Source organism: Falco punctatus (genome assembly GCF_963210335.1).
Source record: "Falco punctatus genome assembly, chromosome: 1".
Classification (NCBI taxonomy): Eukaryota; Metazoa; Chordata; class Aves; order Falconiformes; family Falconidae; genus Falco; species Falco punctatus.
Genome location: NC_137580.1, coordinates 578411 through 593074, shown reverse-complemented (window position 1 = coordinate 593074; position 14664 = coordinate 578411). Strand labels below are relative to the sequence as shown.

General features: G+C 40.2%; 1 protein-coding gene across 11 annotated transcripts in view; it reads left to right on the top strand.

The window, feature by feature from the left end:
* The window catches only part of LDB2 (LIM domain binding 2), a 251766-nt gene that overhangs the window by 72544 nt on the left and 164558 nt on the right, over window positions 1–14664 (top strand). The window contains exon 1 of one of the 11 annotated variants that reach the window (XM_080405217.1): window positions 8215–13254. The exons of the other annotated variants lie outside the window; for them this stretch is intronic. Within the exon in view, the coding sequence (XP_080261343.1) occupies window positions 13138–13254 (117 nt within the window). The 5' untranslated portion in view covers window positions 8215–13137. Of the gene's footprint in view, window positions 1–8214; window positions 13255–14664 lie in introns of those variants that run through there. 11 annotated transcript variants of the gene reach the window in all.

The following is a 14664-nucleotide window of genomic DNA, read 5'->3' as shown; positions in this document are numbered from 1 at the left end:
CAGTCTTCCCTGCTCTGGCTACCCCTGCCTTCATGGCCCTTCCCTTGCTCCTTATACCATCTGCTTTTACTGCACTTTTCACGTGCTGCGTTCTCCACTGTTCAGCACCAGAGCTACTTAAACCACCCACTCCGGCAGCTGCTTGTTTTCTGGGAAAGCCCTCACTCCCTGCTCCAGCATCCCCCTTTCCCTGGGGGATATTGGGTGGTTGCCTCCCTTTCCTTCCTCCCTCCCTCTCCTGCCTTCCCACTCCATCAGCTCATTACCTCGGCAGGTTAAGTAACACCCAAGAGTTGTGTGCAAATTTTAGCACACTTTATTTACAGCTGCATTGGCTATGTTTCACTAAGGGAGTCTCGCCAGAGCAATCTGGACCCAAACTAGGACAGCACTAGGTGCTCTCCCTGGCTTTGGGGGGGCTGTTCTCTCTTTGGGATGGAGGGGCGGCTCTCTGAGCAGTCTGAGGGGCAGCTGAGTTTCATGCAAAGCCTGAAATCTGGACTCTCCAGGTTGGATCCAGACAGGCAGGTATACAGCACAGCCTCAGGTGCCACGTTTCAAAACAGATGTAAATAACTTCTGTCTTGAGAGGGATTCAAACCCACCTGCATAGCCACCCTTATCAGCTGGTTCGTTCTCCGACACTTAGCTTCTACAACGTTTGTGTGCAAATAGTGCTTTAAAGTGATCAGGCAGTGTAATTAAATACAACTGTACTTCAGAAGCAGCAAGTGAGTTTCGTCTCCATCTTGGTGGGAAAAGAGAAAAGAGACACCAAGTATCACACTTCAGCACACCAGAGTTATAGGACTCCTGGTGCCGCTTTTCCGTGCCTCTAATCAAGGTGCTTCTTTCCAGATCACAGTTAATGCTCTGGCAAACCCTTCTCAGCCTCCAGCGCGCTGCAAGGACTGGGAATGCAAACATGGAAATAACGACCTTTGTTCGGATGGGTTGTTGTGTGCTGTGCTGACAGTGTACCTGCAGGAGTGGGGCTGGTGAATGTAGGACATTAGAGACAGGTGATGGAAAGTTCATTTTTAACAGTGCTGGAAGGGGCTGAGCCTTTGGTGTGCTTGATGAGGAGACGTTGGATCCCTGGCAGTGGCTCTGCGGCTAGGGAGCTGCCAGCCCAGCTCCATGACACAACCCTGCCAGCTGCTGAGGGCTTCCCCAGGCACCTCAGGACAGGGATTCAGTGCCTCCAGACAGGTCAGGATAAGGAAGCTACTTGGCTGCTTTTGTCCACTGTCCTTATTATACATTAATATTCCCAAACGTACGATGGTGGAGGTTTTGTTCTCAGATTGTATGGTGACTTTTGTGCACCGTTTGTATTCTGTAAAAATACGCTGTCAGCATGCTCTGGCTGCAGCCTGCCATTACAGGTAGGCTATATATATCCAGGTAGTTATCCAGTGCCTGTTCCCTAATGAAAACCTCATTGCCACGGGTTTCTGTCAGGGCAGGGGACATTCAGAGCAGCAAATGAGAACCTGGAGTCTCATTCCGGCTGGATATCTTTGGCTTTTGTGTATAGCAACTGTGGTCCTGCTGGGTGTCTTTTCTGCTACTGTAGTTGTCATAGGGAGTTCAAAGGGCTGATTTTTAGTGAGCGTTGTTATCAATAAAGATAACTTTAATCATTCTCTTTCAGTGTTCTTTTAGTTTTTCAGCATGACAGGGTTATATTTGCTATGTGATTTTATTGCAGTCTGTTAATTTGAATCTGATTTTTGTTACTTTATTATAGTGTTCGGCAGCCACTGTATTTTATAAATATAAATGACTTATGACTTGAAACACTTGAGTGGGACATTATAACTTGTCATTTTGTATTTTGGAAAACAGGTTTTCATTATTTTGTCAGGCAAACTTTAAGCTAAAATGCCTCTACCAGTTAGTGAATGGCGTGACTTACCTTGACTGGGAGATCTGGGTAATTTGAGCGAGCCAACTGCAATGCTTGTTTTGTGTGTCTTCCACAGGCAATACTTCCGTCAAAAATAATGATTCTTAGAACACCTTTTCATGGAGGTTTTTCTTTGCCCTCAACACATCAGCAGAGGCAAGAACTCTTTCAACAGACGTATCCATGTGTGTAGACATGGCGTAAATATGGGGTATGTTTCAGATGGCACCAGCTGCTTCTGATGCAAGAGGAGGGGAATGCAATTACTTCTGTGGAAATCTGTACATATTTGCCAGAATTTATAAATGTTTACAAGTAACTGGTCTTCACATAAGCAGGGCCCTCAGGGAGTGCTAGGCCCCCATCTGCTGGAGAGTTTTATGTCAATTCTGGTGATTTTTAGGTTATTTTCCCTGCATTTTTCTTTAAGAATTATCATCACTTGGCTTTCTTACTTCAACGTTGATAGTGCCTGGAGAGGCAAAGGCCTGATTGTTTGGAGTACTCTACATACATATGGTGAGAGACAGTTCCTCTCCCAACAAGTTTTCTGTCTAAATAAACAAGGTTAACAGGGCTGGAAGAAACAGTAACTCCCCGTTTCAAGGAGGAAGCACCAGAAAGTGAAAGGAGCTGAGCACTAAGCCCCAATCCTGACAGGCACCGAAATGCTTGCTCCTGGCAAGGGCAGAGGTTTTTGGAAAATATTTTCAAGTTGAAAACAGTTGGAAACGTACTTCAAGAAAAATAAACATTGCAATCTGCTTGGATAGCTAAGGAGGAATGGCACAGAACTTGGCATCCCAAAGGTTGTGGGGATTAATGGCATTCAGCTACTTCTGTGCCCTTTTGGGGATATTATGTGGCCTCCTGAGTAAGTTGGATTGCTTAATTTGCAGCTCTTCCATGCTGGAGTGCTGCCTGGAGCTGTGCCTTTGACTGGAGTCTCTTGACCATATTTATACAGCAAAACCCTTGATGTGACCAAACTCTGACTGTGCAGTGATCCCTTCCTTGGTGATTTCGAGGAGCCTGAGAAAGTAGCTGAGATTTCTGCCTCGCTGTTTGCAGGGAAGGCTTGCTCGAGGAGCTTTGCGCACAGCTGGCAGAGAAACAAATGGGGACTTTTTCTAGGATGCAGCTTGTCTCCAATACACTGTTAGTTGGAACGTAGGAGGATGACATACGAGGATGTAACCAAGGCTTTGAGACCAGTCAGGTTTGTATAGAAAGAAATTCCCTCCTTGGCCCCAGAAAGCAGAAAGCAGTGGTGAGGGTGCTCCTGCAGCTCCTGCCAGCCACCACAGGGCAGTGTGTTCCAGTGACTGGAGTAAAATGAATTACACATTTGAATTTCACATGCATCTTTAAGGGTACCTCTAATCATGAATGCTTTACAGGTTACAGTTAAAAGTTGTTAAAAGCATGGGAGAAAAAAATTGAAATTATAATATTGGGAATGTTTAAAACCAGACATTTGTCATCAGCAGGGAAGTATTTAAGGAGGTAAATCTTACATTATCATTTTGCTCTTCTCCCAGGTAAGAATAGGAGTGGAGGAAGAGAGAAGGTCTCTGGTCCTGTAGAGGAAAAGCCCCTCTCTCCAGTGGAGATAGAATTCCCAGAGGAAAGCATCCAGATTTTTGGATTCTTTGGGAAATTGCTGTTTCTCCTCTATGAGATCTATGAAATCCTTCACAGACCTGTCTGAAGAAACTAGTGTGAAGCTGGTCCCAAGTTGTGCCAACAAAAAGTAGTTGCACTCTGTCACATAGTGTAGTTTGAAGAGACCTGGTTATAACATTGGGCTGATTTGCAGGGGGATGAATTGTATTTAGGTAGAATCCCATTTACTGCTGCATATTACAATCACTTTGAAAGTGGCTGGATTCACCTGATTCTTCTGAAGTCCTGCTTTCATTCTGTGACCTGATGTGGTATAGAAGGATCAAACAATCTCTGTATAACATATATATATATGAACTGTACTCAAACCATAAAAAGGTTTTTTGGTTTCTTCAAAAGATGAAAGGCAGTCTTACCATAAGTTCGGTAAACTGCATTTATAGTGCTTATGTCCACAGATTTAGCTTGTAGCAGGGAAATGTGCTATGTTTAAATACCCCGAAGGAGTCTGGAAGACAGATTTGTCCTGATAGCTTGTCATTTACCAAAATGGATAGTGATAATTGGACACAGGAGACACTTGCAGATCAGCCTTTAGTGACAGTGCTGATAGTTACTGAAACATAAAATAGCTCATGGTGGAGCTTCATTGCCTTTTCTCTGATCAGTCTGGACGATGTCCCCAGCAAACACCATAGGCACCATTGCCAACCACATTTTATCAAGATATTCTCAGTTCAATCCTTTTCCCATTCTTTAAAATATTTTACAGCTCTGCACATTAAAATTTACAGAACAGTAATGAAACTGGAGAAGTGTAAGACAGGGGTGGATACACCCATCCTTCTGAGGTTGCCTTGGGATCTGCTGGCTCTGGCCTGGATTGCAGCAGGCATATTAATTACCTGCCAGGTTTAAAACTGTTTTCCAAACCTTGCTACCCGTGATCAGCATTATACCGCTAATCATCACCTTTTAGCCACCCTTTTGGTATTTTGCACCATAGTTGCTCTGGTGGAGTGGAATGAGGTGAAGAAGAAAATAACTTCAAAGAGTGAAAAGTCACAATTAACAGAGAATTCAGGTATCAAAGAGCTTCCCAATCTTTCTTATTTAGAATTTTTTCTTTTGCATTGCTTTTAAGTATCACTTTTTGCAACTTCCCTGTTATTTAGTTTATGCTTTTTAAAAAAATGTGGGGTTTTTTGGAGGGCACTGTGCACAATGGTGATACAATGGTAGAAATCTCAGGAAAAAGTCCTATATCATTCTGATTTCACTGACTATACTTCTGCCTGTCAAGTAACTTACAAGAACTGTTGTTGGTTTTTTTTTCTATTTTTTAAATGTTTGGGTGTCACATCTTTGATGCAGGATCCTTTCCTCCTTGCTCTGTACCTCCTTTTCTGCACTTTGAACTAGTCCCTTTCTTGTTTGTTGCATAGGATACACAAGACTGCCTGCAACTGGTGCCTATGTTGCTTAGTTGTAACATTTGGCTGTCTAAGGACCTGCTGAAAATGATATTCAGATGAAGCTAAATTGCCAGCTAAATATTGAATTGAGCAGTAGATGATGAAGTCCCATGTGGTATTTTATTATTAATCTCATCAGGAGGTTGTAAAGAACAATACCAATAATTAGTCAGCCTTCTAACCACGCAAAACAGAACCTATTAGTTATATTACCCTTCATGGTGTATTTTATTAATAACTTTCTATTTTACTCATCATGCATTATGACGTGAGAAGGATTGCAGGATCTTAATTAAGGTATTATATGAATTAAATAATACAGTTTGACTGAACAGGTTAAAAATTTATTTATTCAGATCTAAACCAGTGCTCAGTAGGTTTGTGTGTGTGGTATAAAAAGATACTGGGAAGATTTAAGAACTTTGCTGCCCTTCTGCTTATATTGTTACCCTAGATACAAGATAGTCAGGCTGTATGCTAGATTCATATCCACTGCTTCTAAGACAGATGACCTGAATGTAGCAAAAAGATAATTTTATAATGTAATGGTAAGAATTTATAAGGATAAAAAATGAGGCCAGTAGCTAGCCTATAATGAAGTTTCTTTTTGAGGAAAGGATCGGTGTGCAGGAGAGCTGTGATGATCTGCTAAATAAATGGGCTTTAGGAATATACATAAAGTAAAAAGCATACCTTAGTGTTGCTATTATTAATCACGATCAGAAAGTTTGTTGAAGTTTGTAATTGTGTCAGGAGAAAATGTCTGCGTATGTTTCCCTTGACTTGTATTTTCAGTAAACTGTGTGCTGCAATTGCATCTTTTTACTTAAAAGTTATTGGGAATAAAATATCCAAGGGAGCTCAGTAACAGACTGGCTCAAGTTCTCAAGAAAGCCCAAAGACTAAATACTTTTATAGATTTAATTTTAAAGCATTTTGCTAAAAAATACTTAATTTAACATTTGTTGCTGTGTGCTAGAAACGGTTTCTCTAACCATATATACAATGTATGTATGAGTACCAAGTTGGCACCATGCTTTGAACGGATAAATATTTACTTAGAAAGTTGTTGGGTTTTTCTCTAGTTATTAAGCTGCTGCCTGGCTGGTATAGGTCTGGTGTGAAGAGAAGTGCCATCTCAAGCCAGCTCTCCTTAAAGCAGGCTAGATACCAGGGCTGGTTTACTGCTGTCCCCTCAAAAGCTCACTCACTCCAAGCCACAAATTGCCCTATTCGGAAAGCGCAGCAAACTGAAGGCAAGGGTAACCAGCAGTGCCTAGGCAAAAGCAGTTTTTCAAAGGAGTTTGCAAACATTTCTGTAGAAACACACAAAGGCAATTAAAGCTTCAAATTAAAAACAAAAAAGAAGGTAATGTTAAATGTCCAGCATGATCTGTCGGTATTTAAACTTAAGGTTGAAATGCCATCCCTAGCTTTCCTCCTACAGATTGGTGTGCATAAATATGTAAAAGGGAAACCTCTCCTTTTGCTCTTAGGGATCTTCAGTTTTTGATTTATTCTTCTGTCTTTGGCCCATATTAATCCAACTCTGATAAGCTTAATGTTATAATCTTTTTTTTTCCAAACTTTGAGGAGAAAGGGGTGTACTGAAGACCAGTTTTCAAGTTTTAGGGCTTGCTTTCTTGTTGGTTTTGGGGGTGTTGGGTTTTTTTGTGAGACTTTTTTTTTTTTTTTCATGTGTCTAAGATGCTGAGAGCCAGGCTACTGGGTCTCTGGGGTATCTGATAGACATTCAAAACCACTGTAAACTGTATTTATTACTCTGTGTACAATGCAAGGCTAATGGAATGAATCGATAATGCTCTGCATACACACACTGTGTTTACCTAGTTCTGCCTAAGTATGAATGGAAATTTTACTTATTGTTTAACTAATAATTAATTAACCAGCTATATTAGTTTTGGGTATTGATTTTACACTAGCAGTAAATTTGATAAATCTTTTTACAACTATTTAATTGTTTATCTCTTTGTTTGTAGATAATAAAATTAGAAGTCATGGCTGAGACATTCAGCTGCCAAGAATGAGCACACACCTATACAAACCCATAATACTTTTCCCCTGAAATTCTTTGAAGACATCAAATTGAACTCTGATCTATGTACCCATATGTATCTAGATGTTGAATTCTTTAAAAGCTGAAAATAGCAAACCTCTAATAGTACAGGCAGGTGTCTGGGTTTGGAATAAAATGCCCATTTGGAGGTCCTAATGTGGAATAATCCCGTTGGAAGCTGCAGCCACAATTAACTGTTCTGTGACTGTTTAAAATTGAGTTAAAGATGTTTAAAAGTGTGTGGAACCACTGCAGAGTAGAGGACAGGGATATGAACACTAAGAGTCTATACAGGCTCTGCCTAAAGGTACTAAGTCAGAGTCCTGACATGTACTTCTGCGGGTAACCATTGTTCCTGGGGGGGTAAATAGTGAAGAAAAGCCTGTTTGGAGCATTGCTGGTTAGAGAAGATGTCCTGCTGCTCATTTAGATCATGAACTGTTCATCAATACTAACAATTAGGGGGCTAAAGATTCCATTGACCACATGACAAGAATCAATATACACAGTACTTGTTAGTTATTTACCACAGAGTGTATTAAAGCCTATAGATTCACCATAAATCCTTTAAAGCTATCCTGCTATGATCCTTGCCTCAACATGTATTGACACATCAATAAATCCTTTTGACAAGGGCGATATGTGAAAATCAATACCAGTTTATCAGCTATTTCCATGTAGTCTTTTCTACAGAGGTTTAAAGATCTTTTCCCAAAGCTGTGTAACAGACACAGTGTAGGGACAGATCTTGTATCAAATAGTGACCTTGATTAATGCTGTTCACTCAAAGAATGTTGTAAATCCCATACAAGGGACATAAAACCATTTCTGATGAGGTTCACTGTTTGGAAAGTGCTTTTCAAAGCTTTTACTGATTTTTTTTTTTTTTTTTGAGAAAGCATAAGAACTTTCTGTATGCACACAGAATGAGGCTTTTTTTTTTTTTTCTCAAAGAAAAATAAGTTTCTTCTGCTGATAAAAAGTTGCCAGGTGTTTTCTTTTCACAGAGCTATTTTTTCTACAACATAAGGGCCATCACCAAAAGCTGTGATGTGTACTTATTCTGCTATAACGGTGAAGAAAAGCCTGTTTGGAGCCTTATTGCATGACAAAAACATATTTAAAACATGTACGTATAATGGAAAAGTATACAATTTAGGCAGAGTAGACCTTTTTTTCAGCTGGTTCTTATTTAACACTTGAGGAACTTTGAACTGATCCCATCTGATTTCAAGTGTCCAGTAATCTTTTAAAAATCTAGGCTCCTTAGGCTTCCAGTGGTTGGTTATCTTTCACGTCTAAGTAACAGATTATTTCTATTTTTACAGTGATGCACACTTTCCTCCAAATGTGTGCAGTAGTTTTATCTTGGAGTTCTATAGTTACTTGTTTTACCAGCAAATTCTAAGTGGCCTGAAGGATGAAAAAACCCCTTGAGGACCAATGGAAAAAAAGAAATCTTCTTAAAATACAGAGTCATATCTGAAACAAAACTCAAACAGAAAATAATAGCTACATTAATAACATTAATTGTTTTTCTTTTTACATTAAACTCTTTTCCCCCTTTCTTGCACAACAAATTAACAGTTTGAATTCCAGACTAGGCAAAACATTTAATTAGTTCTGTATCTTGCGTTCAGGGGCGTGTAAGCCGTGGAGCAGCTTAAAAAACATCTCAGACCTCACAGAAAGGAAAGGATAAGGAAGCCTATTACATGGCTCTTTGGGAGTACCTCTCAAAGTCAGCTTTGATAGAAGCAAATCCAACTCCCACTTCAGTCAACGGGAGCTGGCGTTGCTAATGGTAGGGTTTGATTCTGCCCCTTTCATATAATTTTTCCTGTGAAAGCTGAATGTATTGTGTGTTACAACTCAGTGCAAATGCTTCCTGTAAAATTTTCTACAGATACTGAAGAAAGGAATAATAGAGCTTTGGCATACCTTGGGATGGCTTTAAATGAACTGATGCAAAAGATAAGTGGAACACTTATGGTGGGAGATTCTGGTCTCTCTGGTCTTTCTCCCCCTGCCCCATGCTATACAACATTTTACTGTAAAAATCTTACCTAAAACCTTCACCCTAAAATCTCAATTATTCTTCTATGTATATGATATGTTATACACTATGCTATCTGTCTTTCTTTCTCCCCTTTGTTTTCTTCATCTCTCCATCATTTCTCCTTTATGTTGTTCCCTCTGATGAATTTTTGAAGTACTGATAAATGTAATGTATTCAAAGGCAGTAAAATACAGAGAAAACTGTGTATTGTTTAACTACTTTGTTTATGCTGATAAAGATAATTAGGTGGCATCCCCTCCCCAGTTTAGACATGTGAACTGTCCTTAAAACTAATTAGTGAATTTTTCACTTTTCACGAAGTATTTGTTAAATACCTTCTCTCTGTCTCTCTTCCTCTCCTTTAAAGGGGAAAACCATTTTTACTCATAGCTACTCTTTCCCATTAGAATAGTCTGGATTTCTCAGTGAACAAGCAGGATGTGCTTCTGGTATGTGCTGTAGGGATGGCAAGCTGAAAAAGGAGAAAAGCATGAAGAAAAGGGTGGAGTAAAATCCACAAAAACAACCGAAGAACAATGATCCCTGAATGAAAAACAAGGTAGACTAGCCTCGGGCAACAGATAACCCAAGCTTCAGCTGACCTTGGCAGCATGACAGGGTCTTTATATAAGGACAGAATGCTCCAGCAGTTTCATCAGTTTTGCCCCAGTGTCAGCCTTGCATCTATTGTCGTTTTATTTTTTCCACCCCACCCCCCCCCCCCCCCCCCCAATGTATTTATTACAGCTAATAGAAGGAAACTCTCTAAGTACATGAGCTCTCACAAGCCTCAGACTCCAGAGGACTGATTAAATTCTTGACTGTTCTTTTGGGTTTTTTTGTTTGTTTCAAAACTCTTCAGCCAGGGAAAATAAGATACTGGTTCTGCACCAGCAGGGTTGAATTTTGGGCATAAGAGTGGTCTTGCTTTTCACTTTGGCATAGTTGCAGAGTATATCTTTTGCCCTTTCTGCTGTGAATGTGCAGTTAAACTAACAGCAGAGGATGGAAAGGCAGGAGTTTCAAGCACGTCAGTTGGCAGCAACAAGACCTTAAGCGTGAACAGATTTGTTGAGGCAGCTTTCCCAGCCTATTCAGTAAAGGCAACCAATTCTGAGCCTTGTGTACTATGAGCTGATGGGGTCTATTAAATATTGTCACATAAAACACACCAGGGGCCAGTGTGAGGGAAAGAAAGGAGTATTCATTTAGAGACCTCAGTTCAAAACTGTCAACAGTTCTGTCTCACCAAAGCTACTTGTTTATTTTTTTGCAAAGGATCATGAATGCATCTTACTTTAAAACTGTAAAGTCTGCATTAACTTTTTATCATATAATAATTTTGCCGTTTCTCTGGAAGTACCCACAGCTGGTATATACGGGTGAAGCTCTGCCCAGCTGAGAGAGGAAGATTGCCTGGTGGTGTTTTTGTTAGAGACTGCTGTGCACCCTATGCACCTGTGTTGTATGAGAAGAACTTTTAAAAGTGACAGTACATCAACACGAGTCAAAAGCTTGTGAACTAAGCTGTACAGGGTAACATTGTGTTACCATTTTGATGCTTTAGCAATTTTTAATGCTAATATCACTTAAGAGAGTGAATTGCAGGTTTTAATTGATGGTTGCAAAAGGATAATTTCTACTACTTGAAGCATTTTGTGTATGTCTTCATTGAAGTCTGATCAACTGATTTCCAACGTGTTTATTTTTAAAGAATGAGTCCCATAGCTTCAAAAAGTACACTAGTAAAAATACTGATAATTTGTAATGCTGCTGAAAATAAAGGGGTCTTCTGGCAGCATAGTTAAAAAAGAGACCATTGTCGTATGACTAGATTGATAAATTATTACACGGAGTGCTGTTTGCTGTTCTCAAACGCAGAGAGAAATTTTGTCAGCCTGCTGATTGCACCTATCTTGATCAGATTTTGCTGCAGAGGAGGTGCAGTGGCAGAAATCCATGAAAAAAAAAACCCTTTAGTAAATATTGCTGCACAACCATGAGGTCTCTTCAGCAAATTATTATCTCCATAGTTGACAGTTTGGGTTAGGAGCAAAGTTAGAAGTTAGAACAAACAAATGGCAAGGAGCAAGACAGGATTTCAGAGGCAGGGATTTGTTTATTAGTCAGGGAGATGTTTTTATTCCTGCCCTCCAATCTGACATACTTTCTTGCTTTAGTTGTTACAGTGTTTTACATGAACAGTGATGTAGCATGTGTGTTAAATAAGTATCAGTGTTTTGGCAAGAAGAGGTTATATTTCAGTAGAAAGACCGTATCAATTGCTTTAGAGAGTTTGTAAATCCACTAGCAGAGATACCTGAAGGCTGAAGTCTGACAACACTGCTTAGATATTTAACTGAATTAATGATAAGGCGTGAAAGCATACCACAGTCTGTTAGATGGGGAAGCAGCAAGCACATTTTGGTTTCACCTCCAGTTGTTGTGTGACAAAACTAAGCCACCCATTTTTCCATTTGTGCCTTGTACAGTGGGGATGATGGAATATTTTACTTATTTCCATGTATATGATGGTAGGGTGCTAAAATACTCAAAGCTTTTTTCTTCTAGAAATAATATTTCCTTGGCTTTTAGGATCGTAAACAGAACAAATTTTTTTAAAAACCCACCACCAAGAATCTTGTGGAAGCCTAGGCTGTGTAGTCAGTCTGCCCATTATATGTGTTTGTCTCCACAAATTTCTGAATTCCTGGGATTCAGACATCCCTTCTGCACTCTGACTGAGACCAGGGCCTGTGCTGGAGACAGGTTGGAAGAGGAAGGCTTGCTTGTAAAGATGTCTCAGCATGCATTTTGGCTGAGGTCCTCCCAGGAGTCGTAAAGAAATTTGGCAGGTGAAATGCAGCGGTCTTTTGCAAAGATGTTTCCTTGTGTTTGAACAGCTCTGATGGCCGGTGCCAAGGAGGGACAACTGCCAATCACTTCTAAACTCTTCCCAGCCCTTTTTGGGAGAAACTGATGTCATGATTCATCTTTGCATGAGGCAGTGCTCATGTTTCCCTGCTGTTTTATACCTCGGCACAGGAGGAGGTTCTTTGTTTTCTCTCCCCTCGCGCTTGCTCCTTGCAGTCCCATGCAGGGCTAAAGACAATCTGGCCCATGATAGAGATTTGGAATCCATTTGCTTGCTCTTCTACAGCTTTCAAAGCTTGCCAGCAGTACTGTGGGAAGCCTGGAAAAAATTAAAGCGTTATTCTACCCTGAAACTTGTCTCTGCAAAAATGCTATTCTAGACTCCCATGTTTATTGTTTCACCATGATTCTCTGTATGATATTTGATCAGTTTAAAAAAGGGGAACAAAAAAACAAAAAAAAAAAAAAAAAAAAGAAAAAAAAGAAATAAGATCCCCGATTACAATCCCTGATTACCTGCCCAACAGACTCCTCCTGTGAGCAGCCAATTGGAATTCCCTCACCTCAATCTGAGAAAAAAAGATTCTTCAAATGGGATATAGTGCTGGTGGTACAGACAGCTGGTGAAAGGAGTCAAACCCAGCTGAGAACGGCTCTGCTGTATTTGAGCTTAAAATTCTTTTCAGCAGAAAATACTGAAGCTACTTGACAAAAAATTCACAGTCCATGCTATTTTTAAAGGTTAGTATATTGACTGGTTCATAGGGAAAACTGAGGACTGTAAACTGTTGGGCGGGAGATGGGGTTTCCTCCGAGCAGTGTTTTCGTCACCGGTGTTTCAGAGCAATTTGTTCATCCCACAGAGTAACTTCGTGTTTCAAATGCAAACCATAGACCAGTTCTCTGCGGTGCCCTCTTAGGACAGCCCCAATCACCCCTGTATTAGTTCAGTTGGAGTGAGCCCCTGGAGATTTGAATATTTTATCTCTATAAAATTCAATGAAGTTTATTGCAGACTTTCTTTTAGAAGCTTTTATTAGGAGGAAAAGCACATGGCACACAGCTTGGCTTTACCTTTAGGCTAGTGGCAGAGAAGTTGTGCTCGACTGAAAGGATGGATCCCTGTGCCATAAATACAGGGAGGTACATCACAGGTCCTGATGTGGAGAAGATCTGGCAGAATTCTGGATTAAAACCACCAGATTCATTAACGGTCAGATCTTGTAAACTGGTAAGTAGCCTTTCTCATCTCTGGAAACGGTTTCTGTTTACCTACAGAAAGGAAACAGGTGAGCTCAGTCAAGTCCTTGTGGTCTGTGAAAAATAAAGCTTTTCTGGCCTACAGAGCCATAAAGGAGACACTTGAACCACTCTCCAGGGAACTAAGAGTTTGGCCATTATTAGTGAGCTTGGGAGTGTACTTATCTCCTTAATATAATTAATAAAGAAGATCAACCTTAATGGACCACTACTTATTTAAGCATGGAAAAGCCAGGAAACTCTGAAGTCACATATGCAAATCTATCTGTTATTCTTTTGGCTATTCAAGTACAGCATCTCTTGATAGTGATGTGTGACAGGCCGGAGAAAAAGGAGGGACTTTGTACATCGCCTTGCAGCTGTCATCCCCGGGACCTGGTCGCCTGCGCAGGGCCAGTGCTGAGCGATGCAGGCAGCCTGGCACCCAAGGCTGAAAGCTGGTGCTCGGTGTTCGTCGCCAGGGAGGTGAAGCCAGGCTTCGCTGTGCTCAGTGCGGTAAATTACTGCCTCAAGCCTCCATTGTAGCTGCGAATCCCTTCACTTAACTGCATTTAAAACTGTCTCTTACAGTTAGTGAAGCATATTTTAAACATGGCTGTTTTCCCATTTTTGAAAATCAATCATAACACAGCCATTAAATTAAAAAAAAAATTGTGGATACTTGCAAACAAAGAAAATTGTATTTGTTGCCGTCATTGCCAGGGCTGATGTTCTCATTACTTCTAGTTTTAAAAGTCCTTTTGGCCCATGACAAAAAGGATTTTTTAAATTTCATGACATCTTGCAAAATAAAATAATGCACTCTTAAAATAATGTGCAGTGAAATGATTGCCAAAATCTATCACAGGTGGCTATGCTTTAATTATATCAGAAAACTCAGTAATCGCATGTTTTATACTATGTTTTGTGCTCTTTAGTGGTGTAACAGATAAGGTTTTACTAAGATTGTCTAACCTTCTCCATGTTAACTCTCTGTTTGCCGTTGCTGATAACGTTGCCAGACTTTAACCATTTGGCATCTCTGTGGGGCAAAGCTTTCCATGCTGGTTTTCTTCTTAGTTGAATCTGTTTTGGAAAATTACAGCAAAAACGATTCAAACATTTCCAGGCATTAGGCAAGGGGAAAATATATTTGTTTTGACCACACTGAAAAATCCTGGCAAACGTTGCTCTGAATAGCTGTAGCTTCCCCTCCCTCCCTCTGTCCCCCATCCTATTGTTTTGGAATAAGGATCTGAAATTTGGCAGGAAGGTGATCTTTGTCTTACAAAATTTTTATGAAAGGCATCATATTGGGTGAAGTTACAAATCTTTGAGAAAGTTTAATGAAGGCAGGTAGGAGAGTGGAATTAGCTGAGAAAAGAAATAGTGCTATCGCTGG